This window comes from Bidens hawaiensis, unplaced genomic scaffold (assembly GCF_021521415.1).
Source record: "Bidens hawaiensis isolate Kalapana, Puna unplaced genomic scaffold, B.hawaiensis_p1.1 tig00024866_1, whole genome shotgun sequence".
Classification (NCBI taxonomy): Eukaryota; Viridiplantae; Streptophyta; class Magnoliopsida; order Asterales; family Asteraceae; genus Bidens; species Bidens hawaiensis.
In genome coordinates this window covers 272,866-300,228 of record NW_027493949.1, presented here as the reverse complement: position 1 = coordinate 300,228, position 27,363 = coordinate 272,866, and the positions used below count along the sequence as shown (strand labels likewise).

Below are 27,363 nucleotides of genomic sequence, written 5' to 3'. Positions count from 1 at the left end.
GATGAAGTTCAAGTTGATGAATCCATGCATTTCATTGAGAAGCCTGTTGAGATTATGGATCGCGAGGTTAAGCAAACCAAGCGCAGTCGTATCCCTATCGTGAAAGTTCGCTGGGAGTCCAAGCGCGGAGCCGAGTTTACATGGGAAAGGGAAGATCAAATGAAGATCAAGTACCCGCACCTGTTCTCTGCGCAACCTACTTCGAGATAAATTTCGGGACGAAATTTCTTAAAGTAGGGGAGACTGTGACATCTGCCCCGATCCGACCCGACCCAGGTACCCGTTCTCTGACCCGATCTCTCTTTTATTATTTAATATTTATACTTATATTTTACTTTTAATAATAATATATATTTTCCTTCCCGCCTCTCTCTCTCTTTCTTTCCGCCGTCCCGTCCCTCTTCCTTCTCTCTTTCCGCCTTCTTTTCCCTCTTGTCGCCGTCCCACCCTTACGCTTTGTTTCCCTCCTCTTTGCTTGTCCTTTGGTTCTTCCCGCCTAAGGATGTCTGCAGCTCCACGCGCCAGACTCCTTGCATGGAAGCCTGCGTGGTCTATCTTGTTCCTGCGATGCGTGAAGAGAACTCTTCTCGCAGCGCGCTAAGAATGCATGTTCTTCCCGCAATGCGCTAAGAATGTATGTTCTTCCCGCGATGCGCTTAGAATTCTTGTTCTTCACGCAGCACGCTAAGGATTTGTGATTCTTCCCGCAGTGCGCTAAGGATTGTTGTGCCAGCCTTCGCGCTCGCGCACTCAGCCTTCCCGCGCTTAACCCTTGTATCTTCTGTTTAAATCTAGCCGTTTGCTTTTGTGTTGTCTTATCTTCTGTGCTGTTGACCTAACCTATCTAATGTCTGAATAGTTACTTTCGGCGCAGCATGCGTACCAACCCCCATTGGTTGGTAGAAAAAGTGACTGACATTATCTTTTGAGATCTGCTTTTGCCATGCTTGACCAGTACCTTTATCTGAACCGCCCATGCCTGTTACTGTGCCCTGTCAGCTTTATCTTGCCCCCTGCAGCTGCCATATCTTTTGATATCTTTTGCTTTTGGATTCTTATGCTTTTTGATATCTTTTGCTTTTTGAGATCTTTTCCCCTTTTCTAGGGATTATGTCTCCTAGGGTTTCTCTATAAATAATAGTATTATTTTTCCTAACACATCACACACAAAACACTTAATCTCTCCTGTTCTCTTGCCCCTTGCTCTCTCTGCCGTCTTCCTCTCTGCCTCCGTCTTCCTCCTTGTTCTTCCTGCTTTTCCGGTAATATATATTATAATTTACTTATTAATTATGCTAACTTATAATCAAGACTTAAAACAAATCATTAAAACAATAATCTTTAATTATAGGTTAACCTTGCTTGTTTAAAAGTTGGTTCTTGCTTTATCTATCACCGCATCGTTTATCATGTGAGTTATCTCGTATCTAATCCCTTTTTATTTTAAATGCTTTGGGATGTTCATGTGTTCATACAAAACTTGAGTCTTAAACTTGTTTTTGAACTTTAGTCGCGCAGTATCCCATGTGTTGAGGACGTTTACTTGGCTGTTTATTTGTATGTGTGTATCATTAACCGCTTTGTTCGGCCTATTCCGCAGTTCCGTTGGTACCATTAGTTGAACACGGGAGACCTATCGTTTACGGTTTTCTTTGTTTACACTTGCACAGATGTTTTCTCGTTTTTATGCTCAATTGGGAGCATGGATTGAACTATGATCTATGAACTATATTAGGCTTGATCACAATCTGATTACACCCTTGTTAAACTCTAGACATACACGTGTTGCGCGCAGATTTACTGTGATTATCTATGATTATCTATTAAACTTGATTTCTCACCAACACGCAAGTGTTTGACGTTTATTTTAACACATGTTCAGGTTTGCAGTAGCTGTTTTGGGAGCTTAAGGACACGTAGGAAGTTCTTTATTTTGGACCTAGATTAAAATGTATCAAGACAAGTTTTCGCTGTTCGAATGTTATAATTTATAATATATTGATTTATGTTTGATTTATGTTCTTTATTTTCCCCGCTGCGCGTGCGCGATAAAATGTGTATTAATAAATATTGACACCAATAGTGTCGCGAGTAATGAAGCAATATGTGGCGCCCCGATGTATAATCCGCCTTTGGTCGGGGTGTTACATGAGTTGGGTGGTGAAGTCTACAGGTTGGGCAAAGGGGTTGGTTTCCTGTGTAAGGTTTCTTAGTTGGTGGGGCAGGGAGTGCTGGATTGGTTAGGGCATAGTTGTGAACTACAGGGGGAGTTGGGTAGGCTGACAGTGGGTTAGGCGCGTAAACTGGAGGTTGGTAGGTGGGTTGCTGGACAGTGGGCGGGTTGGTAAGCGCATAGGCCTTGCGCCTGCGCTTGAGGTTGTTACGGTTCGAGGGTTCAGGTTTGGTTTCTGTTGGTTCAGGGGCAGTCTTGGTGAGTTTGGTCTTCTCAGTTCCCCGCAGGAACAGGGTTCCTGCTCTGACATGGTTGTCGCTGAGCACAGCGGCCAACTCAATGGCGTCAGAGAGGGTAACTGGGTTTCTGGCCCATACAGAATCTTGAATTTCCATGGGGAGACCCCCAAGGAATTTCTCTATGGCTCGGCGGGAAGGGGTAACAAGGTGAGGGACCAGTAAGCTTAGCTCGTGGAAGCGCGTCGCGTACTCGCGCGCTTCGCCACTATATTGCTTTAAGTTCCAGAATTCTTCCTCCAGGCGCTTAACTTCGTTGGGAGGGCAGAATTCTCGCGTAAGAATTTCCTTAAATTCCTCCCAGAGCATGCTGGAAGCAGCTTCTGCGCCACGCGCATGAGCTACTCCATTCCACCATGTAAGCGCTCTAGATTCCAGGACACTGGAAGCATACAGGGTTCGTCTGTCTGAGGGGCATTGGGTATGGAGGAAAGTGTTTTCTATCTTCTCAAGCCACTGGAGCATCACGGTGGCTCCTTCAAGACCTGTGAACTTTGGAGGGTTACCCGCGTTGAAGGATTTAATGTTATAACTGGAGGTATTATTTTGGCTCAAGGCTTGGGCTATTGCGGCGGCCATTTCCTGGGAACGTTGCTGTCTACGCATGCGCGAGGCTTCTCTTCTCTGAAATCGGCGAGATAGCGGAGGCATTCTATAAAAATTTTAATTTTAGTTAATATCTTGATTTTAGCGCAAAGTTTTAATCTTATAAAGCTTGGTTTCACGGAGTCAGTTACAGTCAAAAGTTAAAGTAAAATAAATGACCCTAAATGCAGACTTAATAAAGGTAACGAATTCGAATCAAGAATCGACAATTCATGTATCACCATGACTTTCCGGATTCCCAATTTAAAATATACGAGCAAACGAGTATTGGAGATTGACGATTCATGTATCACCATGACTTTTCAATCTTCAATATAAAATACACAAGAAAATGAGTATTGGAGGTTGACAATTCATGTATCACCATGACTTTTCAAGTCTCCAACCTCAGAACATAATCGTAAATGGAAATTGAAAATCAACTATTCATGCATCACCATGACTTTTCGGATTTTCAAATCCAACAAACGAACACGTAAGAAAAATCAATAAAAATCGAAATTCAACAAAAATCGAAATATCGCGGAATAAAACATAAAATCATATACTGCGCAAGCGCGAGCATATTTATAAACAACGAGTAATTAACAATAAGCGCGCAAACATGAGATTTCTCTCATGCGCGAGAAGGGACTCTTAGGTATTCTAGGCCGTTACGTCTAACCACCTATCCTAAAGTCAACGAGCTCTGATACCAATCTGTAACACCCCGACCAAAGGCGGATTATACATCGGGGCGCCACATATTGTTTCATTACTCGTGACACTATTGGGTGTCAATATTTAATAAATACATTCATTCGCGCACGCGCAAAGTAAACAAGATAACATAAAACATCATAAATCAATATATTATAAATCATAATATTCGAACAGCAAAAACTTGTCTTGATACATTTTAATCTAGGTCCAAAATAAAGAAAACTTCCTACGTGTCCACAAGCTCCAAAACAGCTACTGCAAACCTGAACATGTGTTAAAATAACCGTCAAACACTTGCGTGTTGGTGAGAAATCAAGTTTAATACAATACATAGATAACAATAAATCTGCGCGCAACACGTGTATGTCTGGTGTTTAACAAGGGTGCAATCAGATTGTGATCAAGCCTAGATAGATCATAGCTCATAGTTCATAGTTCAATCCGTGCTCCCAATTGAGCACAAAAACGAGAAAACATCTGTGCAAGTGTAAAACAAGAAAACCGTAAACGATAGGTCTCCCGTGTTCATCTAATGGATCCATGAAAACTTCGGAATAGGCCGAACAAAGCGGTTAATGATACACACATACAAATAAACAGCCAAGTAAACGTCCTCAACACATGGGATACTGCGCGACTAAAGTTCATAAACAAGTTTAAGACTCTAAGTTTGTATGAACACATGAACATCCCAAAACATTAAAGATAAAAAGGGATTAGGTACGAGATTACTCACTTGATAAACGATGCGGTGTAAGATAAAGCAAGAACCAACTTTAAACAAGCACTAGTTAACCTATAAACAAGATTATTGTTTTAATGATTGGTTTTAAGTCTTGATTATAAGTTAGCATAATTAAATTATTATATATAATATATATATTACCGGAACAGCAGGACAGAACAGGGAGGAAGACGGAGGCAGAGAGGGAGGCGGCAGAGAGCAAGGAAAACAGGAGAATAAGAGAGATTAAGTGTTTTGTGTGTGTAGTGTTAAGAAAATAAGGTTATTATTTATAGAGAAACCCTAGGAGACATAAATCCAGAAAAAGGGGAAAAGATTCCAAGACAAACAGAACAAGACAAACCAAAAGATAACAAAAGATATGACGGCTGCAGGAAAAGAGAAAAAGCAAAAAGGGAAGACTGACAGGGAACAGTAAAAAGGCATGGGCGGTTCAGAAAAAGGTACTGGTCAAGCATGGCAAAAGCAGATCTCAAAAGATTATGTCAGTCACTTTATCTGCCAACCAATGGGGTTGGCGCGCATGCTGCGCCGAAAGTAACTTTTCAGACATAAAGCAGATTAGGTCAACAGCTCAAAAGATAAGACAACACAAAAGCAAACGGCTAGATTCCACAGAAGAAAACTAAAAGGGTTTAGCGCGAGAAGGCTGACACAGAAGGTCAAGAGAGCGCGAGCGCGAAGGCAGACAGAACTATCCTTAACGCGTCGCGGAAAGAACTACATTTCTAAGCGCGCCGCGGGAAGAATTACATTTCTTAGCGCGCCGCGGGAGGAACTAAAATTCCTAGCGCGCCGCGGGAAGAACTATAATTCTTCGCGCGTCGAGGGATGAACTACGATTCTTAGCGCGCTGCGAGAAGAACTACAAATCCTTAGCGCGTCGCGGGAAGAACTACCGTTCTTAGCGCGCTGCGAGAAGAATTACAATTCTTAGCGCGCTGCGAGAAGAGTTCGTCTCGCGAATCGCTGAAACAGGTGGTCTTCACGCAGGATTCCTTGTAAGGGAGTCTGGCGCGTGGAGCTGCGCAGACAACCTTAGGCGGGAAGGAACAAAGGACAAGCAAAGAGTTAGAAGAAAAAGAGGGAAACAAGGCGTAAGGGCGGGACGGCGACAAGAGGGAAAAGAAGGCGGAAAGAGAGGAGAGGGACGGAACGGCGGAAAGAAAGAGAGAGAAAGAGGCGGGAAGGAAAATATATATATATTATTATTAAAAATAAAGTATAAGTATAAATAAATACTAAATCATAAAAGAAAGAGATCGGGTCAGAGAAACGGGTACCTGGGTCGGGTCAGATCGGGTCAGATGTCACATACACAGTGTACACAACCGACATAGGTCCATTGTTAACGGGTTCTTCGTTTTCAATCTCGTAAGGTATTCAGACCTTCCACGTGCTCCCTTATCCTCGAGTTTTGCTTAATCTACACCATAATGGCTATGATACACTCGTTTAAGCTCTTGTTGCCTACACGCAGGGGCGAATCTATAGTATGAATGGGTGGTTACTCGGAACCACCCGAGTTTCGAAATAATAGTGTGTGTGTGTATATATATAATATTAGAGGAACCACTTTATAAATTAGGAAGAACCACCCTGTAAACATTAAAGGCGTTGGGCCAACTAGTAAATCGTTGGTTTTGTAAACTGATGGTCGCAAGTTCAATTCCGGCTTCCAGCGAAATTTTTGATTTTTTTTATAATTCAATCTTATATCATATACGACCACCGTTGTTGCTTGCTGCTTTTCCGGCCGACACCACTGTTGGTCCGTTGCTCCTTCCCGCCTTGCTACTCTTCCTCGAATCCTCCTACTTTTAAGGTAAGTTTATATTCATTTGTTAATTGTTCGTGTTAATTATTCTTGATGCTGTTGATTGTTAGGTTATTAACAAAATTAGTTTTAATTTGTTAGTTTGTAGTTGTTGATTTGTTAGTTTTAATATGTAACTCACGTCATCATTTTCATCTCCTGTTCTTAATTTTTTTTTCAAAATCGTACCCTATGTGGGTGTTTGTTGGCTACTTGATCTTGTATGTTTGTTTAAAGGGAAAATCCCAAAATAAGTGTCTATGAATACGTTTTTCAGGTTTTATGTGTCATTTCCAACAAATTCCCAAAATAGGTATTATAAACTAGTCGTAACGAATAGTTTATGATTATCCACGAGTAGTTTGTGTAACCAATTAAAACTTGTCACGTGTCTATAAACTAACCGTAACGACCAGTTTCACTAATCATCTACTCGTAAAAATTAAATAAGTTTAAAGCCTCGTAATCAACTCCCACGAGTAAATAAGAAATCATTTAGTCGCGGCGAGTAGATTCTATAACTTTACGAGTCACGAGTAGTTTATCAAACTAACCGCGACGATGCGTTTGAGTACCAAATGTACCGAACCGGTTAGTTTACCTGGTAAACATTAGGCATACGAGTAGTTTATATGTAGTTAACTCGTCTTGACTAGCTTACATTCCCCATACGAGTATTTTATTAGTAATTAACTCGTCCTGATAAGTTTACCTGATTTACATTACCCATGCGAGTAGTTTATAGGTAGTTAACTCATCGTGTCTCGTTTACCTTATTTACTTTCCAATACGAGTAGTTAATTAGTAATTAACTCGTCTTGACTAGTTTAACGTAACAATCTAGTCGTCTCATTACTTTATAGTCTAAACTAGTCGGTACAATGTTGTTTTGAAGTTGGTGGGTTTATATAAACGACATGTTCTTGTTGGTTTGAACCCGCACATCAATGGAGGAGGAAATTGATAATATTATAGTTTGTTATGACGTAAAATGGGAATAAACAAAAGGAGCTACTGAGTATGTTCCGTTTGATTGTGGGCGGCAAGGTGTATCTCTATCTTTGAGGCTCGGTTATTGTGAGTTTATAGATTTTGTTACTAGTCGTTTTAAAATAGATCATGTTAAACGATTATCTTATAATTCTGTAATTACTCATATCTGGTGGATATACACGACAACTACGGCATGACGCCTTTTCTAAAACGTTCTAAAGGAAGACCAAATGAAGTCGTTTATATCTACGTTGTTGAGGATGACAATGGAGACATTGCAAAACAAAGTTTGATGTCGAATGAGTTACTTACAAACGAAAATGAAACGGGAAAATTGGTGGGGATTGCTCCGGACTTGAATATACCTTTGTCATCAAATGAATATGAATAATTAAGGTAAACTTATCAGTTGGAGTTAATTACTAGCCAAGACGAGTTAATTACTAATTAACTACTCGTATTGGAATGTAAATAAGGTAAACAAGACATGACAAGTTAAGTACCTATAAACTACTCGTATGGGTAATGTAAATCATGTAAACTTATCAGAACGAGTTAATTACTAATAAACTACTCGTATGGGGAATGTAAACAAAGTAAACTAGTCAAGACAAGTTAACTACATATAAACTACTCGTATGCGTAATGTTTACCAAGTAAACTAACCAGTTCGGTACATTTGGTAATCAAATGCATCGTCGCGGTTAGTTTGATAAACTACTCGTGACTCGTAAAGTTATAGAATCTACTCGTCGCGACTAAATGATTTATTTTTTACTCACGCGTGTTGATTACGAGGCTTTAAACTTATTTAATCTTTACGAGTAGATGATTAGTGAAACTGGTCGTTACGGTTAGTTTATAGACACGTGACAAGTTTTAAGTGGTTACACAAACTACTCATGGGTAATCATAAACTATTCGTCACGACTAGTTTATAATACCTATTTTGGGAATTTGTTGGAAATGACACATAAAACCTGAAAAACGTATTCATAAACGCTTATTTTGGGAATTTTCCCTTGTTTAAATTACCTTAGGGCTTTTGTTATACACATGAATAGGAAAGTGGAAGACATATACATGATTAATTGGATTGATATTGTGTTTGGTGATGATTTCAAATTGTAGGTTTAGACTAGCTGAACCCTAAGTGTTTCAGAATTGATTCATCAGCTTGAACCATCGAACCTCAAACCGACCCAAATCTCGAACCATCGAACCGACCCAGAATTCTTTATACCCAACTCTACGAAATTGAAGAATCTAAAAGTAGTGCACCACCTAAAAAATTCCTAGATCTGCCACTGCTTACACGTACAAAACTAAACAATGTACTTGCTTTTAATATGATAAAACCCTTAAGCGCCTCCAAGTTATCTTCAGTTTTGGGGAAAACTCACCCACCCGAAGGCCCACTAGTGGTAAAACCTGGACTCCCTCGGAATCGAACTTGAGATCACAAAAATCTTAGTCTTACTTTATTGAGCCACCTATGTCCCCTCCAAAATGTTGTTAGTGAAGTTTGAACTTGGGTCTTCATTGAGAAACCCAAATTGGGCATTTTTAAAACTAAACATCAGATAGACTTGGCTCTTGTTTCTTAACACAATCTCTATACCGCTTTATTTTGCTCATTAGGATCCAAAATATTTTAAATGTGCTGTAAAAAAATCCTCAGTGGATGATTGCTATGCATGAAGAAATGGAGGCTTCGCAACAAAATCTAATTTGAGTTAGTTATAAGACCAAAAATTTCAAATTTAGTTGGCTCGAAATGCGTGTTTCATACCAAATACGATTTTGGTGGTTCTATTAAGCATCTCAAAGCTAGATGCGCTGCTCAAGGTCTCGACTACTCACTCACAATCAGTCCGGTTGTTTCGGGCAATGTGTCATCTTAGAGCATTCTCATCCCATTCTCCATAATTATGTGAGTGAAGTTTGCAAATTATAAGGTGAGTTTGTGAGTGTAAATTATAAGGTGGAGAGAGAAATGTAGTGATTTTTTGTAAATATGGGGAAACATTTGGGGAACATTGTTTACCCCTATTTATTTTTTAATATTTGTTGGATTGGTTGTGAGTAGAGGAGAGAGAAAACTGTAATGATAAAGGTATAAAATTATTATTTGATTGAACAAGAGAGACAAATATAGTGTTTTTTAGTGTAATTATAGAGATATAGATGGAGAAAGAGATAAGAATGCTCTTAGTCCTCCACCGTTTCGCTTGGGTGGGAACATTAATTAGGGATAGATTGGTTAAGTAGATATACTTAAATGTAAAATGGTTAGTGGTCGTGCTTATAATATAGTAGTTGAAGTCTCACATATATATACTCCAATGAGATAGTAACGTTAGCAATTATAATCTGACCTTGCGAATGGCTGTGCTAATAAGAATGTCACACTTTTCTAAAAAAATAAGAATGCAACATCTTTAATTGACTAGCTTGTTAAAAGTTGCCACATTTTGTTTTTGGTTATTATATAAGCTCCTTTACTCTTTTCTTGAAAGTACCACCATTTCATCAATAATTTCACCATGTATACAAATTATGTATCAAAATAATTACTGGTGTACTTGGATCATATTCTAAATCTCTAATAATCCAATCCATGTAATTAATAAACATTCATTATTATACCTGGATATCAATCAATCAATCAATCATACCCAGTAAAATCCCACCGACAGCAAAGCTATAGGTAGGGTCTGGGGAGGGTGGGATGTAGGCACACCGTACCTCTATCCAAAGGAATAAAGAGGTGGCTTCCAGAGAGACCCTCGGCTCTAAGTACATGTGTATGAAGCAAAATAAAGGAAATCAAAGTTTAACAGTTATATAAAAACTACTACTAATTATAATAGTATTAATAATAAGGTCACAGTTTAACAGCTATATAAAAGCTAATAATAATAATAATAATAATAATATATGTAACGGAAATACCATTATGGTATGTGACCTAAATAAGTTAAGTCTAAGCCCTAAGGTATTCAATTCTCTCTAAAAATCCTTAACTTTAATTCTATTTCTCCACGAATTCCTATCCTCAACCATGTCCTCGGAGAGGTTTAGGTCTATCAAATCATGACTAATCCTCTCATCCCAAGTCAATTTCGGTCGTCCTCTACCCCTCCTCCCCTCTATAGTAATGTTTTCTACGGATCTAACAGGATTCGTCGTCTGTCTTCTCTTTACATGTCCAAACCATCTCAATCTCCACTCTCTTATCTTGTCTGCTATGTTCGCCACCCCTAATCTCTCGCGAAACACAACGTTTCTTATTCGGTCTAGCCTTGTGTGCCCACAGATCCAACGTAGCATTCTCATTTCTGCTACCTCCATCTTCCGCACTTGTGCCTTCTTGATGGCCCAACAATCTGTTCCATATAGCATTGCAGGTCTAACTGCCACCCTATAGAATTTTCCCTTTAGATTAGTCGGGAAACTCTTGTCGCACAATATACCTGTGGCTGCTTTCCATCTACACCATCCTACCTGAACTCGGTGGGTCACATCACTGTCTAATTCCCCATCGCTCTGTACAAATGATCCTAAATACTTGAACTTCGTTACCTGCGGGACCACCTGCCCTTCAATTGTGATGTGTGCGTCTTCATTGTCGTTTAATATTGATACTCTAATAGAACCATGGATCATGTGTAACGTTTACATCATAACATTCAGACTCAAACTGGTACAAATTAAGTAAAAGCATGAACTCACATAATGTTCAACAATAGAATGAGAAATAACACCAAACTGGTATACGTAAATTAATTTTTGTTTATGGACCAAACTATCGGCTCGCAATTTTCTTCCAGATTGTGTAATATGAGTGCCAAACCAGTAGTAAAACTGCGATGATGGATACGGTTGCCATAGTGGCAGCGGCGGATAAGTGGTGACAGAAGGAACCATACGTATTGCAGACCTCATGCCAGAATGAATGAGAATTTCCTTTGAGGCCAATCCATGATACCGCCAGTTCTGCACCTAACGCTGCGGATAGAATAGCTAACAGCAGCTGCGTACTCCAAACGTTTATTCATGTATTATTATTATTATTATTATTATTATTATTTTCCGCCCCTGATTTTAGTTATTATATTGGCTCATGACTAGTCCCTCATTTATATTTGTTAGCCGAATGTATTATCTGTTATAGTTATTAGACTAAATGCTTTTGGATTATGAATTTATTTGTTTATTACTTATAAAAATCATACATCCGGTTTGAATATTACAAAACTCGTTGACATTTTATTCGTTATCATCAATTAATTTGTTAGTTTTATCATTATCTTTTTTCATTGAAATATATTTTTCTGTTGTTATTCAAACACGGAAAATATGATTCGTTATAGTCTTCTTTGTTTGAATTCTTTCAATAGTCCTTGAGCTGGAAGAGAATAGCTAGGTACGCGATTTTTAATAGATTAGTACGTAGATGCAAGAAGCACTTACAGAATCTAGTATCACAAAACAAAACTGCAGCCTCGTCGAGCTTCTTCCCGTCTTCTTCAGAATTAACACCGATGAAACACCAGTGATGATGCTATATAAGCCAGCCGTAGAGAATGCTGCCACAAAGTATCTGTGCATCAGAAGTAAAATTATTATTAGCCGAGTGTAATTCACAATGCATGCTATATATTTTGGGCCAAACATCCCTGTTGAAACTGGTGCTACTTACACATAAGCTGGAATCTGATTCCAATTTGCATCCAAGGATACTATTGTAGTTGGCGAAAAGGGTAAAGGCATCAGCTTGCTCTGTTTAGATGTGACCATAATAATGATAGCAGCCACACCCGCTACAAGCACCACCGCCCTCAAGACTGCATCAATTACCACCCCATGGTTCTTGATACCATCTGCACCACTAGCCGTCTGCTCTAGTGTGTTGCTACTAAAATGAAACATTTTCCCCTCGAGGGAGTGGTTATTTTCCCGATGAAATCGAGGGCACAAGTTTGAAATGGGTAGGGAGCTCCACGGCTGGAGCATGTATGAGGTTGCCTTGTAGTTGACAAACCTTGCACCTCTTAACAAATGTTGCTGAATCTATCTCCATAGAGTACCCCAGGGTCATCAGGTGATCATATATCTTTGCGCCGCCAATATGTCTGGGGCGTGGGCTTCCTCGAGAACCTGCTGCACATCCTCTCGAGGGATGGAGAGGATGGCCATTATAGCCCTTCTTGTAAAGTTATCCTTGCTTAGCAAAGAAGCGAAATGCCATTCTTTTCTTTATTCCAACTACATCTTTTGTTTCAAAGGGGAGGATTTTGTGATCCAGAAAAAAAATACAATAAATATAGGGCTTTCTCCAGTCTTCATAATAGAATGCTCTAAGGCACATTCTGCTGGACATGGGTAGAATTTACATTGGAGGCAAGTTTTCTGAAATTTGTTGGCTTCCTCCAATACTGCAGCTGAGAGTTCTGCTCTGATGGAGGTACATATTCATATTATCCACTCGGGAAATGGGCAAGCAAATCAACTAAGGCTTTACTTTTCATTGCGTTGGGAGTTACACATTTCATGTCATAACCTGCTAGAGTGAGGAACCGCCGAGCAGCTCTCCCTATGAGTATAGTATAGCTCAAGACATTAAGTGTCCATAGGCCTTTACCGGTATCACCGTCTCAATGGCGGCATGTGGAGGAGTTGTGGTGTCGTTAATCCGAGCCATTATCACTAGAAGGTTGATAGTAGCAAAGATCGATAAGCTTGTTTAGTTGTGTTTATGGTTGTAATGCATGTGTTATATTTATACAAGAAAATCTAGCTTCTATTTGGATAAATAAACAAATAAATAAACTAATATGGTATAAGTTTGAAATGGATATACTGCACATAATTTGTTTTTGTATTGAAATGTCTCTACATCTTTTTTTTTCTAATAAAAGTAACTATTTAACTATCACCTATTTAACTTGTTTGCCATGATATTGATTGCTGGATATATGTACCTGGTCCCAATTAATGTAGTCTTCATCAAAATTTCTCGTTTTGTAGCACTTGAGTGACACATGTAGATATATATAGTACTATATATTGTGAAAAATAAATAAATTTAGATCGTTTATTTTATTAGCACGCGATACATAACTGGTGTGGCATAAACAAATTGTACGTATAAACTATGTCGGTGGAGCTCAAGCTAGTCAGCTCAAATTTAGCAATATAGGAGCGAGCAAACTTAACCATTAATCAAAATTAATTGATATCCAAAGCAAATTAACGATATTAACTGACGGTATGGTTAAAATTCTTTGATTAACCGATAAATTGTGGTTATGGACTTATGGTTATGGACGATGGTGTCTAACAACCGAACGTTAATAAACCGAACCAAACATACACATTTTTAGTCAACTAAATTTTAGTTTTTATTTTGTTAAACTGTGATTTAACTAAAACAAAAACTAAAGTTGTAAACATTTTTATTTGTAGCATGAAAAACTAATACAAAACAAATTGATTTATAGTTTCTTACAGTTTTCATAAAAAAATATTGGCAATAAGTTTTTTCCTAACATCCGTTTACAAATTTGATTCATTTTATCATTTTATTATTGTGACCGGATAAATTATCTTTAAAAAATTATATATCTAGATTTTGGCAAATAATTTCATAATAAAATTTCGAATTTATGTTTTAAAAAACACCTGTTAATTTCTTGATTGTTGATTGGCCCGTTGAATGGAAGATTATCTCTTTGACCGGATGATATTTTGGTGTTTGGATGGATATGAGGAAAACACATGTGTGTGTGGATCTAACAGTGGTTTCCCCTCTCGTGGGCTTAAGGAGTAGTGGTTTCCCAGATTGCCAAGTTGCTTCATACAAGTTGCCTACACATGAGAATGTATGTCTTGACAATCAACATTTATTTATACCTTTTACTTTGCTTTTGACACTTTTGGTTTCCTCGCGCCTGAAGTTGTGGAGTTACTTAGCCAAGTTCAACTGGTCATGCATAGTAATATTATAATTTCAAGATCAATCAATTTATTTTTTAAAATATTGGATTTTGCAATTCAAAGAAGGTAGCGACACAACTTGTTACATAGTTGCCTTCTAGTTCAAGTAATCACTACTTTTTAAAATAAATCTAAAAAGCAGACAAGATTTATATAATAGAACGTTAACAGAACTGACCATTACCTAAACAATAATCGTTTAACCATAACTAAGAATCGATTTGGTTATGACAGAAAAAATCAAATAAGAAGTTTGATTATCCTAAAAAGGCTAGGAATGAGGGTATTTTTGCCTAATACTTTAATATTGAAAACCCACTTAATTTAATTTCAAAAACCCACTTAATTAAAACACACTTAATTAAAACCCACTTAAATTTTAACTTATCTTCTACAACCACCACCGCCCGCCGCCACCACCTTGCCGGAAAAGTCTTCGGAAATTTCGTCGGAAAATAAAACACTATGAAAAACACAATGAAAAAGACACAATGGAATAAACACTATGAAAATAAAAACACAATGAAAAACACAATTAAATTACACAATGTAAAAAACACAATGCAAAAAACACTATGAAAAAATAAAACACACTTGTATAACACAATTTTGTAAAACACAATTTTGATAAAACACACTTTGTAAAAAACCCACGAATTTTTTTTATTTTTATATAGCAATATGGTACTCATATAAAAGATAAAAAAACACTCGTTATTATGGTGAAATTGTTTTGAAAAAAAATGTCGTATAAAAAAGTTATGAGCGTTTTAAAATGATAGGGGTATTTGACATGTGCCTTGCATGTGGAGAGATAAAGTCAACAAATGTGTTATCCCTATTATGCCCTTATCCTTGTTTTACACTTGATGATCTCTTTAATCTAATTCAACCATTCAATTTTAAAATGAATGGACAAGATTATTTTTTATTCTTCCTAGAAAAACTAATCTTTTTATTATAACTCAACCCTTGATTATGATTGAAAATGCGTATTGAACCAAACGTCTTTTGCTCAACCATGCTCAACACGTTAAATTTAATATATCTTAAGTTAACCATGCTCAACACATTTAATTTAATATATCTTAAGTTGACCTCTATGTGTCTAAGACTCAAATTACCGTTAATAAATTTTTTAACTCAGCACTTGTATATTAAATAAATATATATATATATATATATATATATATATATATATATATATATATATATATATATATAAGGTTTGGATTACATATATATGAAATTAACATGCTAAACGTAAAAATCAAGTAGAGTAAATATATATACAAGTAGAGTAATTAATAATTACTCTATGATGTAATTATTAATTACTCTACTTGATTATCACGTTTAGCATGTTAGTTTCATTTGTACGTTAGTATTCCCTATCTCTCTTACTAATAAATGAGTTGGTTTTTCACCAAAACTCTTTAAATTGCCACATGGCATTTTCTAATTTTTCCTTAAATTTTATATGTTTCAATAATAATTTTTAAGAAATCGTAGGTCTTTTAAATTAACCCTACTTTAACCATTTTCTTATAATCGTATATTTTTATAACCCAAAATTTTCACTGTCACACAAATCATTGTTCCTTTAGGCTTAACCCTAGGCTTTAGCAATATTCGATCATCATCATCAACCTAACTTCTATCTTCTTCAACGATTAAAGTATTAATCTGAATTCATATGTTATCGTTAATCGTGTTCTATACAACCCTAATTTTGAATTACAGATTCCATCATACTAAAAGTGCAATAGCAATCATCATCTTCAAGTTTAAAGGTATTAGCAATATCATATTCGACTAAATAGAAACAATTTACATATTTGAATTATACCTATTTTTTTAAATATCCATTTTCACTCAATTCCGATCTTAATTTTTTTTTAACCATTAAGATCCTAAGATTTGGTTTTATTGTTGATCACTTGATTAATCAGGGTGAAATATTCAAAACGACTATAATGCTTTCTTTAGATTGTTTTTAAAAGTTTCAAGGGTTTTGGATGATCGTAATAGTATGACAATTCGTTTAATTTGTATTCATATAACTGAAATTTGGATGTTGATTTTCAGGGATAGATGGATGGTGATTGGATTGGCTGCAGCCACGGTGCTTTGAGCTCGGAAGCTTCACAACATCTTCAGGTTTGCATTTAGTTTTAGTTACTTTTTAGTTAAGCTTCACAACATCTTCAGCTTTTGAATTTCCACTTCGCTTAAAGCATTATATTCTCTTTAATTTTTATATATTGAATGTTCATATTGTCATACGGCTTAGAGTTTGAATGCATTGTATGCAATGAATAAGCAAGTGCTGTACAAAAGTGATTGCCACAAGTTTTGTGTTTAGTTTTTGCAAAAAAGAAAAGCATCTAGATACGTACAAAAGTGATTGTTATTTGTATAGATGAACGTGTGCACCAATGGTGTCTTCAGTTAGATCCATGTCAAAGACTCCCAACGGTGTGAGTCTTTCGTTATTGCAGCACTGTATTTTTAATTTCAAATTTCAATCCTCAAGTCTTTTGACTTTTGATGTGTTCTTAATCAAAACATTTTATTTATTTATTTTTGCCAAAATGTCTTTCATAGGTGCAATTTTTTAGTATAATCGTGTATATGCTTCTCGGAAAAGTTGCTATGGCCTAGGTACAGACCGAACAACATTTAAAGCATAACGCATAAAGATAAAAAATCAACTGGAGATTTTGGCTTTAAAATATCCTTTGGCTTTATATGCTTACAATTGTTAGTGTCTTTTTTATTTGATTTCATCAAATTTTGTTATTGATCTTTTGTAATTATACTCACTTTGTCTGACTTCTGGTAGTACTCTTATACATGGTGTTTTAACTTAAATATTATAACAATATATTTTATCAGTTTAAATTCAATATTTCTTTTCTCAGTTAAGGTTTTTTATTTTGACTTATTTTTTTCTCTCTTAATCTAAGTTAAGGTAGTAAGGTACTTATAATTGTTAATGTGCAAGATTTTATGTAATGTAAGTGTTTAGTTATGCATAATTGTATTTTATTATTTGAGCGAACAACATGGGGGTATTTATACATGTGAAAATTGTATGATTTTTTCATGTTAATTGGTACTCAGTTTGTTTTATGTTATATGTTTTGGTCAATTTTGTTGGTGCTGAAGTTTTTGGCTATGTGTCGCTTCTTTGTAGCATGTCATTTTCGTTAATTCTCATTAACTGTAAATTAGTTTTATATATACTTTTCATGTTAAATATGTTACAGGACTTGGCACTCAAGTTGCACAAATATAGATTGGTTCTATCTCTGATGTAATGGTAATTGGAAGCTTACATCAAATTGGTTCTATCTCCGATGTCAACAGTAATTGGAAGCTTACATCAAATTTTGTTGAAGTTGCCAAAATTAGAGTTGTCAAATTCCTGATTTGCTGTTAATGCCATTTTTATGATAATAATTTATATATTGTTGTATGTTTACTTTTGGTAAAGATTCTATAATAAAATTAAGTTATTTCTTAGTCCAGAAGTTGTACTTTTCTTAATTCCAACAAAAACTATTCATATTTCAACCCCGTGTATAACACGGGTTCAAACCTAGTATGTGTATATATATATATATCTTAATCTTAACCTTAATCTTAATACATAATAAAGCAAAATGGTTCGGACACGTGTCACTTTAATATTTCAAACACTATCGTGTTCACTCCACGTTTAATTTACTAACGTGTTCGATTTCTACGTATCCACGCCTCCCTTTCAATATTCCAAACCCTAAGGGGGTGTTTGGTACAGAGAATGGAATTGTAGAGAAATGGAATAGAGAAATGGAATTGCAAAGAAAGGGAATTGGTCTGGAGAATGAGAATTGACTGTTCTGTTTGGTAGTACAGAGATTTCAGTAGAGAAATATAGCTGAGAATCATTTCTCTTGTTTGGTACATAGAAAATAAACAGAGAATTATATCAACTTTATCATTAGCACAAGTATTTTTTTCGTAACAAATATTTATTAAAAAATAAAAAACATATAAAAAGATGCATAAATTCCAACCAAAATATGCATTGATCAAACCAATTCACACACAAAACATAGTTTTTAAGCAAAAAACATCAACCATAGTTAAAACCAATTCACATATAAAACATACTTCAACCATACACAACTATCCCATTGAACCATCGGTATACAACTCGACCATCTCAATTTTCTCTTCTATTGTCAACGCAAGAAAAGAACGTCCTAGATCCACATCTTTACCAATCAAATGAGCTGCTTTGAACCGTTTTTTCGTAGTGATACCTGGTAAAGTTTTCAACTCATCACTAACCTTTTCATAGATTTCACGAGCCTCCATACCTTCTTTGCTAAGTTGTTCACCCACCATCTCCCCAAATCGAAGCAAAACTTCCTTGATATCTTTGCAAGACTCTCGATATATCTCATCTGCATCCGTGCTTCTACCTCTTTTGCGCTTGCTTGTTACACTTCCTGTTTGTCCTTCAGATCTATCAACATTTGGAACGGCTTCATCAACAAAATCAAAGTCTTCAATATCAACAGGTGAGCTTTTTTGCATCTTTTGAACAACATCTTCTTCTCCAATGTCAACTACTTTACTACCAGTAGCTCTATCCTTACCGAATATGGTACACAATTTGTCAACTGCTTTACTACCCGTTTCTGCTCATCCAAATTTGGAGTAGCAGAGCTGGTTCGAGCAGGTACCTACAAATACATACAGCTTATGAAAAGGTCATGAAACTATATACACATATCTACTTAAGTAGTTATCTAGATTGACAAAACTCAAAAAAAAAATCTCTGCACATAGCTATGATAAATACCTGCATTCCATTTATAACACCGGGACTAATAGATCCGAACTGAAGAGAAAATGCCCCAGAAGCATCAGGCGGTCCTAAGAACGAAAAAACACCAACAAATAAATTGTAATATGCAAGTACTCTTAAAATAACTCAAGCTTAATCGCACATCAAAATTGTTTATAATTCTGAAAAGTAACAAACTCTGTACCTTTAACAGGAGTAGGAGGACCTTTGGTGCCAGAATTAAGAGGAACCACATTTGTTTGTGGAGCCTTTGGCAAGCCCGGTGTGCTTTTCTGGACCGATGCATCAGCCGGCTTTATAGCAGCACTAGTAGATGAAGCAACAGGTCTTCCTAAAATAATTAATTAAACAATATAAAGCATAGTTATTAAAAGCCCTCGCTTCTTGCGCCTAGGCCCATTTTTCAGGCGAGGCTCAACAAATGCGCTTCTAGTTCCTAGGTGAGCGCTTCGGCATTGTCACAACATAAAAGCCAAGCAAAAGAAATGCAAGGGCTGCTACAGAAACTTAGATCTAGGAGAAGTCAAAGGCATTATATTGATATGTTTTGTTGTTCAAGTTTTGGAAATCACATTTGAATCTTGACTATTTTCGAACTTTTAGTACTAATTAGATGATATTAAATGTTATATAGTAGCTTTTGTTTATTTTATTTGAAGAATAGTATTATTTTTCATATGCATAATACATTTTAAATGTTTTATTTAAGTGCGCATATTTTTCCTCAGGCCCTCGCTATTTTTGCGCCTTGTGCCTAGGCCCTAGGTGAGGTCTATGCGCCTTGAGTGAGCCTAACACATTTGATAACTATGATATAAAGTTCACAAAAAATGCACGTACATAACTAAAGTCTACACAAATCCATTAAAATTCTGTTGTCCTCACCTCCTAATCTGAATGTAAAAAAGATAACCATTGTTCTATATAATAAGTAGAGTTAGAACTCAAACAATCAACTCACATTTTTAAACACTATTTTTCAAAATAATGTAAATGTTACAATATTTGATATTTGATATTATGTTACTCCACTACAGGCATGGTTGTAAGAATCCCGACTAGGCGCCAATTAATCCCGACTAATCCCCGATTTATTCCATTAATCACTAGTCCTCCATCCCACTGCCCGACTAGCGACTGCTACAACAATGGCTACAGGTCTACATTTTCTTTTACTGATTTTATCATCAGTTGATGTAAATACAAAATGATTTGTAAACTCATCTCCAAACTGAAACAAGTTGTCCAGTGAACGACGATAAAACTTCATTTTATATTAGGCGACATGTCTTTAAATTTGAGCTTAATTTAGCTATTTTCACTAAAACACTATCACAAGGAAGCTTAATTTATATACTCAATCAATAAACATACCTCTTAATGCATGTTGAATATGTGCAGTCGCTTGACCACCAGCCGAAGAATTCGAAGAGCCCATACTTGCATTCACATTCGGATTCAAAGCATTCACCCTAGCTTGTACTCCTTGTGCATTACTACTACCTACTTTCTTATAACTACAAAACAAGCCCTAATTTAATAATATACTGTTTTGAACAAGTAAAAACCCTAAAAATTACTTTTACCTTTTACCGGAATGAAATGCAGAGCCGCCTCTTCCGCCACCACCACTACCGTATCGTCTGTAGTGAGGTGGCGCGTTTTTCTCGCCTCTGACGGACATATATTCAGTACGGAATAATATAATAATAATATATGTATCACCTGAAAGGAGGTAAGCTACGATTATTTGACAAATGATAGTGATATTGCTACAGCATTATTATATAAAGTAAATGTGAGAGTTTGTAAATAAATGAGTTACCGGAGGTTAGGGTTTAGTGATTGGTGTACCGGCGATCGGAGTGGCCGTGGAGGAGTTGAGACTGAATGAAAGATGGGAGAAATAAAGGAGGAAAATTGGAGAAATGAAATCAGAGAAATCCAATTCTCAGTTTTTTTTAGAGAAACAAAATCAGAGATATGGAAATGGTTTATTTCCATTTCTCACCTCTTTCTTTCATAAACAAACAAGAGAATTTCTCACCCCTCAGTTACCACCGCCAAACACCCACTGATTATCTTATACACGCCGCATCTCTTTCTTTCCTTCCCTCTTCTTCTCCATCGACAAGATTTCTTCCTTCTCCATCAATAAACATTCCCTGTTTCTTCCCGGTTTCTTCTCCATCATCATATTTTTTTATGCGGTTTCGATTTCTGCTTAAACACCGTCACGCGCCACTGCTTTAGGTAAGCTAAAATCTTTTTCTTAATCTGAAACCCTAATTTTTTTTTTGCCCAACTTGATATTTGACCAATTTGTGTTTCTATTTCAGATTTTATTGATTACCTATGACTATACCATCAATTTTTAGATTATTAACAGGTATGTAATAATATTTATACTTTGAAGTTTGATTCTGTGATGGTGCCTAACATTTGGGTAAAACAAAATTAGGCTTCAATATAGATTACGTTGATTACACAAATTTGATATTTGACCATTCTGTAATTTTTTTTTGCCAGGCGTTGGGAATCACACACGATAGACATATACATTCAGATTTGCTTTTCATTTCAAATGGATTAACCAGTAAGTCCCAATTCTTCTAGAAAATATGTAGTTTACAATTACACAAATTTATTTCTAATTTTTATTATTATGCATATTTGTATTCAATATTTGGGAATGGATGAAACTGTGGCTGCAATGAGAATGGACAAATGGATTCACATCATACTTCAAATGGGCATATGGATTCACATCTTTAAATGGATGGAACTGTAAGTCATAGTTCATATCTTGCTTTTCGGTTTCTGTTCGTATTCAAACCGATATATTACCAACTTACAATTGTTTTTGGTTCGGTTAACCGGTTTAGAACATGTTTTGGTGGAAAAATTACAAACCGTCTCCGAACTTACGGTTTCAGTCAGTTTCATACCGGTCCTGTTTCGGGTCGGTTCGGTTAACCGATTCTTTCCTTCACATCTAATTGAAACTGTTACATAATTTAAAAATACACAAAACAACATATTCATCTTGTCAATCTCAAATATAAGTTGTTTTTAGCTATATTCATGACATATCTTATTTTATTTAAACTTTAAATTGTAAAATATAACATTCATACATTTCACTAACAATGTAAAAAAAACCGTTTACACAAATGTAAAAAAACCGTTTTTCCAAACCAGTTTAAACTTAGATATTTCATACTCTTCATAGCTGACTGAAATATACATATAATTTTTTTTCTCACATTCATTCATTATATATGTATCTATATGTTCTTTTCAAATTCAACATTTTAAATTTATACATTGCACCAACAAGGTAATAATTCGTCTTCCCAAAACACTATTGCCTTTTTCAACTTTTCAGGTTTGCTATATGTTTTTTTTCTATTCAAAAATTTTGAAAAATAACTTTTATTTCTTCTTTTGACAAAGTTTTCTTTGATTTTATATAGAGGTATATGATCTCTTATTTTCATATTTATACTTTACTCATTCGTATTATATTGTAAATTTTGAAACTAATGAACATATCATTTTGAAATAGGTTAAATAAGCATTACCAAACACTCCTTTAGTCTCTCTTTGATAGTTGTAGTACGTTTTCTCTTTGATAGTTGCATTACCAAACACCAAAGTGTACCCATGTAATGATTTTTCTGGTCCGACCTATGCTTTCTCATTCACAAGCTTCAAGGATATCATTGACAAAACTGCACCTGAAAATGAACCTCTAGGTAACAAAAAAACCCTCTCAAAATTAAAGTTATTCATTACTTCAAAGACTTTCATATCTTTATATATGTTAACAATTCTCATTCTCGTTATGTAGATGTGATTGGTTTTGTTGTCGATGTTAAAGACGTTAAGAAAGTCAAGACAGCAAGGGGGACAGACGCAAAAAAACTGAATGTCATTATTCAAGATCTAGAGTATGTATATTTGGTAGATCATAAATATATTATTTATATTTAATGTTATCAACATAGTTTAAAATTTTTTATTTGATTGTTTTTTTAAGGATGCAAAAAGTTTACTTGACTCTGTGGGACTCTTATGCTGATCGGATTATAGAGCATTGGCAAAAAAAAAAGATGAACATGGCGTTACCGTTGTCATACTCCAGTTTGGTACATTGAAGTACTTTGACCGTTTTGGTTATGTGAACAATTCGTTCAATGTTTCTAAGCTTTTCATCAATTCAGAAATTGATGAAATCACTTCTTTTAGAAACAGGTTTAAAAATTTATTTATCAAAAATTTATTTCTTAAATTATTTTTTTATGTCTTTTAATCAATGAAAAATGTATTTCTTAACAGTTTTCTTCAAAACTCTGCTGCTTCTTCGTGTTCAAGTCAATCATCTAAGCTCTCGGGAATGTTTTTATCTATGTATGATGAGTATCTTGTAAGAACCGAATTCAACAACATTGCTGAAGTTAATTTGAACCAGGTAAAGTGCATTAGTTTATTTTATAATTATTCTTTTTTTTATATAACATTAATAATTTTGTTCTAGGTCAAGTCTATTGTCATTGTTGGGACTATTCGGATGATACCTCAAGACGTGCCTTGGTATTATATCGCTTGTAACAGGAAGGTTTACAAAAAAAGTGACAATGCTAAACGTGATGTTGCTGTTTTGGTTGACGAAGATGAGGTTTATGAGTGCAAAACAGAGTCTTGCAATAACACTGTCATTCAATATCTCCAAAGGTGTTATCATAGTTATGGAGCATCATTTTCTTTATTAGTTGTTTTTTATATTTAATAACTGACGTAACTATAATTTTTTGTTTAGTTTCAAAATCCCACTGGATGTGCAAGATTCAACAGGAACTTTGTCTTTGACTTTGTTTGATAGGGATGCTTGTAAACTTCTCAAAACAACTGCATCAGAATTAATTAAAAAAACTGTACGTGTAACATTGTTCTTTTACATTTAAATCTTTATATATTTTAATTTTTAATATCGTCCTTCATTAACATATGTTTTTATATTACAGGGTGTTGAAAATGGGATTCTTCCAGATGAATTTCGAGCTCTATTGGGTAAAAAGTTTGCATTTAAGATTGACATCAGTCAATACAACCTTGACAATCATAAATGGGTTTTTGGCGTTTCTAAACTCACCGACGATAAGGATATCATATATGAGCTTGAGAAAAAAGAGAACATCGTGGAGGTATTTAAATAATTTAGCACTTCATTTAAATTATATTTTTTCATTATATTCACTTCTCATTATGAATATGTTAAATGCATTGTTGCTTGACACCTCTGGTTCTCTTTGTTGGTGCATGATGTCAGTAGTTCAGTGTCAAGTGTCTGTAATCGTGTTAGTTGGATTTGTGTTATGTATGTAAGCGAAGTTCTCACAAGTTCGCTTGATATAGGCGAACTTGTGGAACAAGCGAAGTTATGGACAACTTCGCCTGAACATGCTAGGCGAAGTTGTCGCCTATATAATCAGCTAGGTTACGGCTGAGTTAGTAATTTATTTGTTAATCGAGTTGTAACGAGTCAGAGAGTTTGTGTAATCAGTGATCATTGTATCACGTGTTTCCAGTTGCAATACAACGTGTCTTTGTTTATTGTAACGTGTGTTTAATCGTGTTAACTTGTATCGTCTTCTACGCTCGTAACGTCTTACGTAGGGATTCCGCATTTACGTAGAACGAGATATTCCGTGTCGATCCGGCTGGGAACCTACACTGTTACCAACGGCTTCACCGATTCGCAGTCACAAGAAACTGTTAACTTGAATGTATGAGTTGTACAAACTTTGTCAATATTAAAATCTGTTTATTCTTTTATTTTTAAGTTTGCCCAACTTTGTAAATGTCCATTTTAAACTCTTTTTTAATATGTTATTTAGGTTGATAACTTGGATGATTTTACTATTGGAATCAATGCTGCTGCCGAGTCAAACAAAACTCTCAACATAAAGGTATTTTTACATACCCATATTTACATTCACATTTTTAATAAAATTCTCAACAATATAAATTTATTTTATAATTATTTAGAGAATCAACATTTCATACTTTGTTTTCAATTTTTTACGTTTAATGTTAATTATGTTGAATATTTATCTTCACACCATTTGTTTATAAAACTTTTTAGGCTATTTCTGAAATCATGGATGACAATGTCACTCCTTTGCCACAAATTTCCAATGACAAATGTATGGGAAAAATACATGTTGGTGAAGCTGTAACATTCAAGAGGAAATCCAAACTTCCAGAGTTCAAAAAAAAATTGTCTGACAGTCTTGATCTTGAGGAGATTGGGGAGCTATCCACCAGCAAGGCCGCTTCTCATGGCAAGCCAATTCTCCTCATTCCCAAGCTTGAAAAATGAAGACTTTAAAGTCTTGATGTTCTCTGTGTGGTTGTCTTGCACTTTAATTTAATGTCTTTGAAATTATGTTTATCGTTTCAAAACTACTATATCATTTTGTTGGATGATTTCAAGGTTTATGTTTTTTGAACTTTTAACTTCCTTTTGTTGGAGTCAATTATGTAAGACAATTTGTTTCAACTATCCTTATGTTTTGGTTAGTTAATTTGTATTTGTTTTGTTATATTTATGTTTTTACAAAAGTATTCACCTGCTCACCATTTTTCTACACAAATTATTTTTCATAAACTTTATTAACATATTTCCTCATTTTAAATAAAATAATATTTTATCTATGAATCATTTCGATTTTTACTTGTGTAGAGTTTAAAGAATTTTCAAGTGCCATGGCCTAAGAATTTTTTATTTCTACCATCTACTTCTTAATACTTACGAATTATTGGTTTTCATATGATTTTGTAATTTTTACACAGATACAAATAATCAATTTATTTATGCAAAGCTTATCCCAAAGAAGAGGAAATTAGATTTGGATGCCAAAAAATCAAATTTCGCTACACCCAGTAACAATATTCAAGGTCATATTCTCAATTCATTATGTCATTCAAATTTTACTTATCCCAATTACAATACACTTATTTACAAAAACTAATCCAATATGCAATGTTATACTGGATATTCAGACGAACAGCTTAGGAGTCTTAGGAGTCCACTGTCTAGCATTACAAATAGTATAAATTTTATTTCATTTGTTTTGTAGTTATTCTATCCTCACTTATATGTTGTAGCATTTTATAGAATCAAAAGAAAAAAGACAAATGAGAAAACAACTTATGGATGAAAAAAAATCTCAAAACAAATTGAAAGGTACCATATTTCTTTGATAGTAACACAACATATGCTAAATTTCTAATTCTTTACTGACAATTGTTATTTTGTTTTCCTAATTTCTTAAACCAGGTTTGCATAACATACAACTTACTTCCTACAGCTTAACAACTCAAAGAATTCCTTCGCTATCAAACATCACAAATGGTACATTATAATTTAAATTTAAATGTATTTATCATTTACACCAATTTTGCAATTCACATTTCGTATCGTATAATATTTTTTCTTTATCCTTATATAAAAATCTTTTTTATGTGTTTCTAATCATTTATTTTTAATTTCAAATTTCATGCTTCACAGTTTCGATTGCCAATGCTTCTTATACTAGCCCAATATTGTGTCGACTCAGTAGAAAACAATACCGTGATAGCCAAAAAACAAACATTGTCTCTACACCTATAGACTTTCATTCGTCAACCACAAAAATATCCACTAAAGTTTCAAAAAATATACCAGGTATAATAAATTTTATTGAAATAAATTTATATTTGCAAATTACTAAATATGATTCATTTGTATTTGTATATATTCATGTTCTCAAATTAACTTTTTAGGTTCGTCAACTTTCTTTAACAATATTCAAGCATGTTCATCCAACACTTCATCAGTCTATATGTTTCAGTCTGATCCTTTGACCACGACACAATCTTCAAAGGGTAAATCCAAATCCACAAATAAAGATACATAACAAAATTCGGCATTATTTAATAATGACATTTTTTCTGCTAAATCAAAGGGTAATAATTTTTTTATCCTTTATATGATAATATTTGTTATGTTTTTCTAATCATTCATTTTAATTACAAATTTCATAGTTCACAGTTTCGATCGCCAATGCTTCTTATACTAGCTCGAAGTTGTGTCGACTCAGTAGAAAACAATATCGTGAT

The 27,363-nt window shown here is 34.9% G+C and overlaps 2 protein-coding genes and 2 long non-coding RNA genes across 5 annotated transcripts; 3 read left to right on the top strand and 1 right to left on the bottom strand.

Moving 5' to 3' along the window:
• Nucleotides 1-10,973: 10,973 nt before the first annotated feature.
• On the bottom strand, nt 10,974-12,533 carry LOC143570269 (CASP-like protein 1). The gene is made up of 4 exons (XM_077055953.1): nt 12,495-12,533; nt 12,037-12,407; nt 11,808-11,937; nt 10,974-11,367 (listed from the first exon to the last, which is right to left on the bottom strand). The coding sequence occupies exons 1-4, from the start codon at nt 12,531-12,533 to the stop codon at nt 11,140-11,142; spliced, it is 768 nt and encodes a 255-aa protein (XP_076912068.1). The 3' UTR covers nt 10,974-11,139.
• Nucleotides 12,534-15,864: 3,331 nt separating this feature from the next.
• On the top strand, nt 15,865-17,871 carry LOC143570263 (uncharacterized). 2 transcript variants are annotated; one of them, XR_013141900.1, is made up of 4 exons: nt 15,865-16,011; nt 16,077-16,126; nt 16,422-16,493; nt 17,606-17,871. It is a non-coding gene; the product is annotated as an uncharacterized LOC143570263 (long non-coding RNA). The 2 variants fall into 2 exon arrangements; XR_013141899.1 differs by having other exon boundaries at nt 15,865-16,126.
• Nucleotides 17,872-22,847: 4,976 nt separating this feature from the next.
• LOC143570268 (uncharacterized) lies at nt 22,848-24,416 on the top strand. Its single transcript, XM_077055952.1, has 5 exons — nt 22,848-22,955; nt 23,051-23,671; nt 23,738-23,934; nt 24,020-24,134; nt 24,225-24,416. The coding sequence occupies exons 2-5, from the start codon at nt 23,516-23,518 to the stop codon at nt 24,414-24,416; spliced, it is 660 nt and encodes a 219-aa protein (XP_076912067.1). The 5' UTR covers nt 22,848-22,955; nt 23,051-23,515.
• Nucleotides 24,417-24,933: 517 nt separating this feature from the next.
• LOC143570262 (uncharacterized) lies at nt 24,934-25,756 on the top strand. Its single transcript, XR_013141898.1, has 3 exons — nt 24,934-24,986; nt 25,098-25,169; nt 25,346-25,756. It is a non-coding gene; the product is annotated as an uncharacterized LOC143570262 (long non-coding RNA).
• Nucleotides 25,757-27,363: the final 1,607 nt, after the last annotated feature.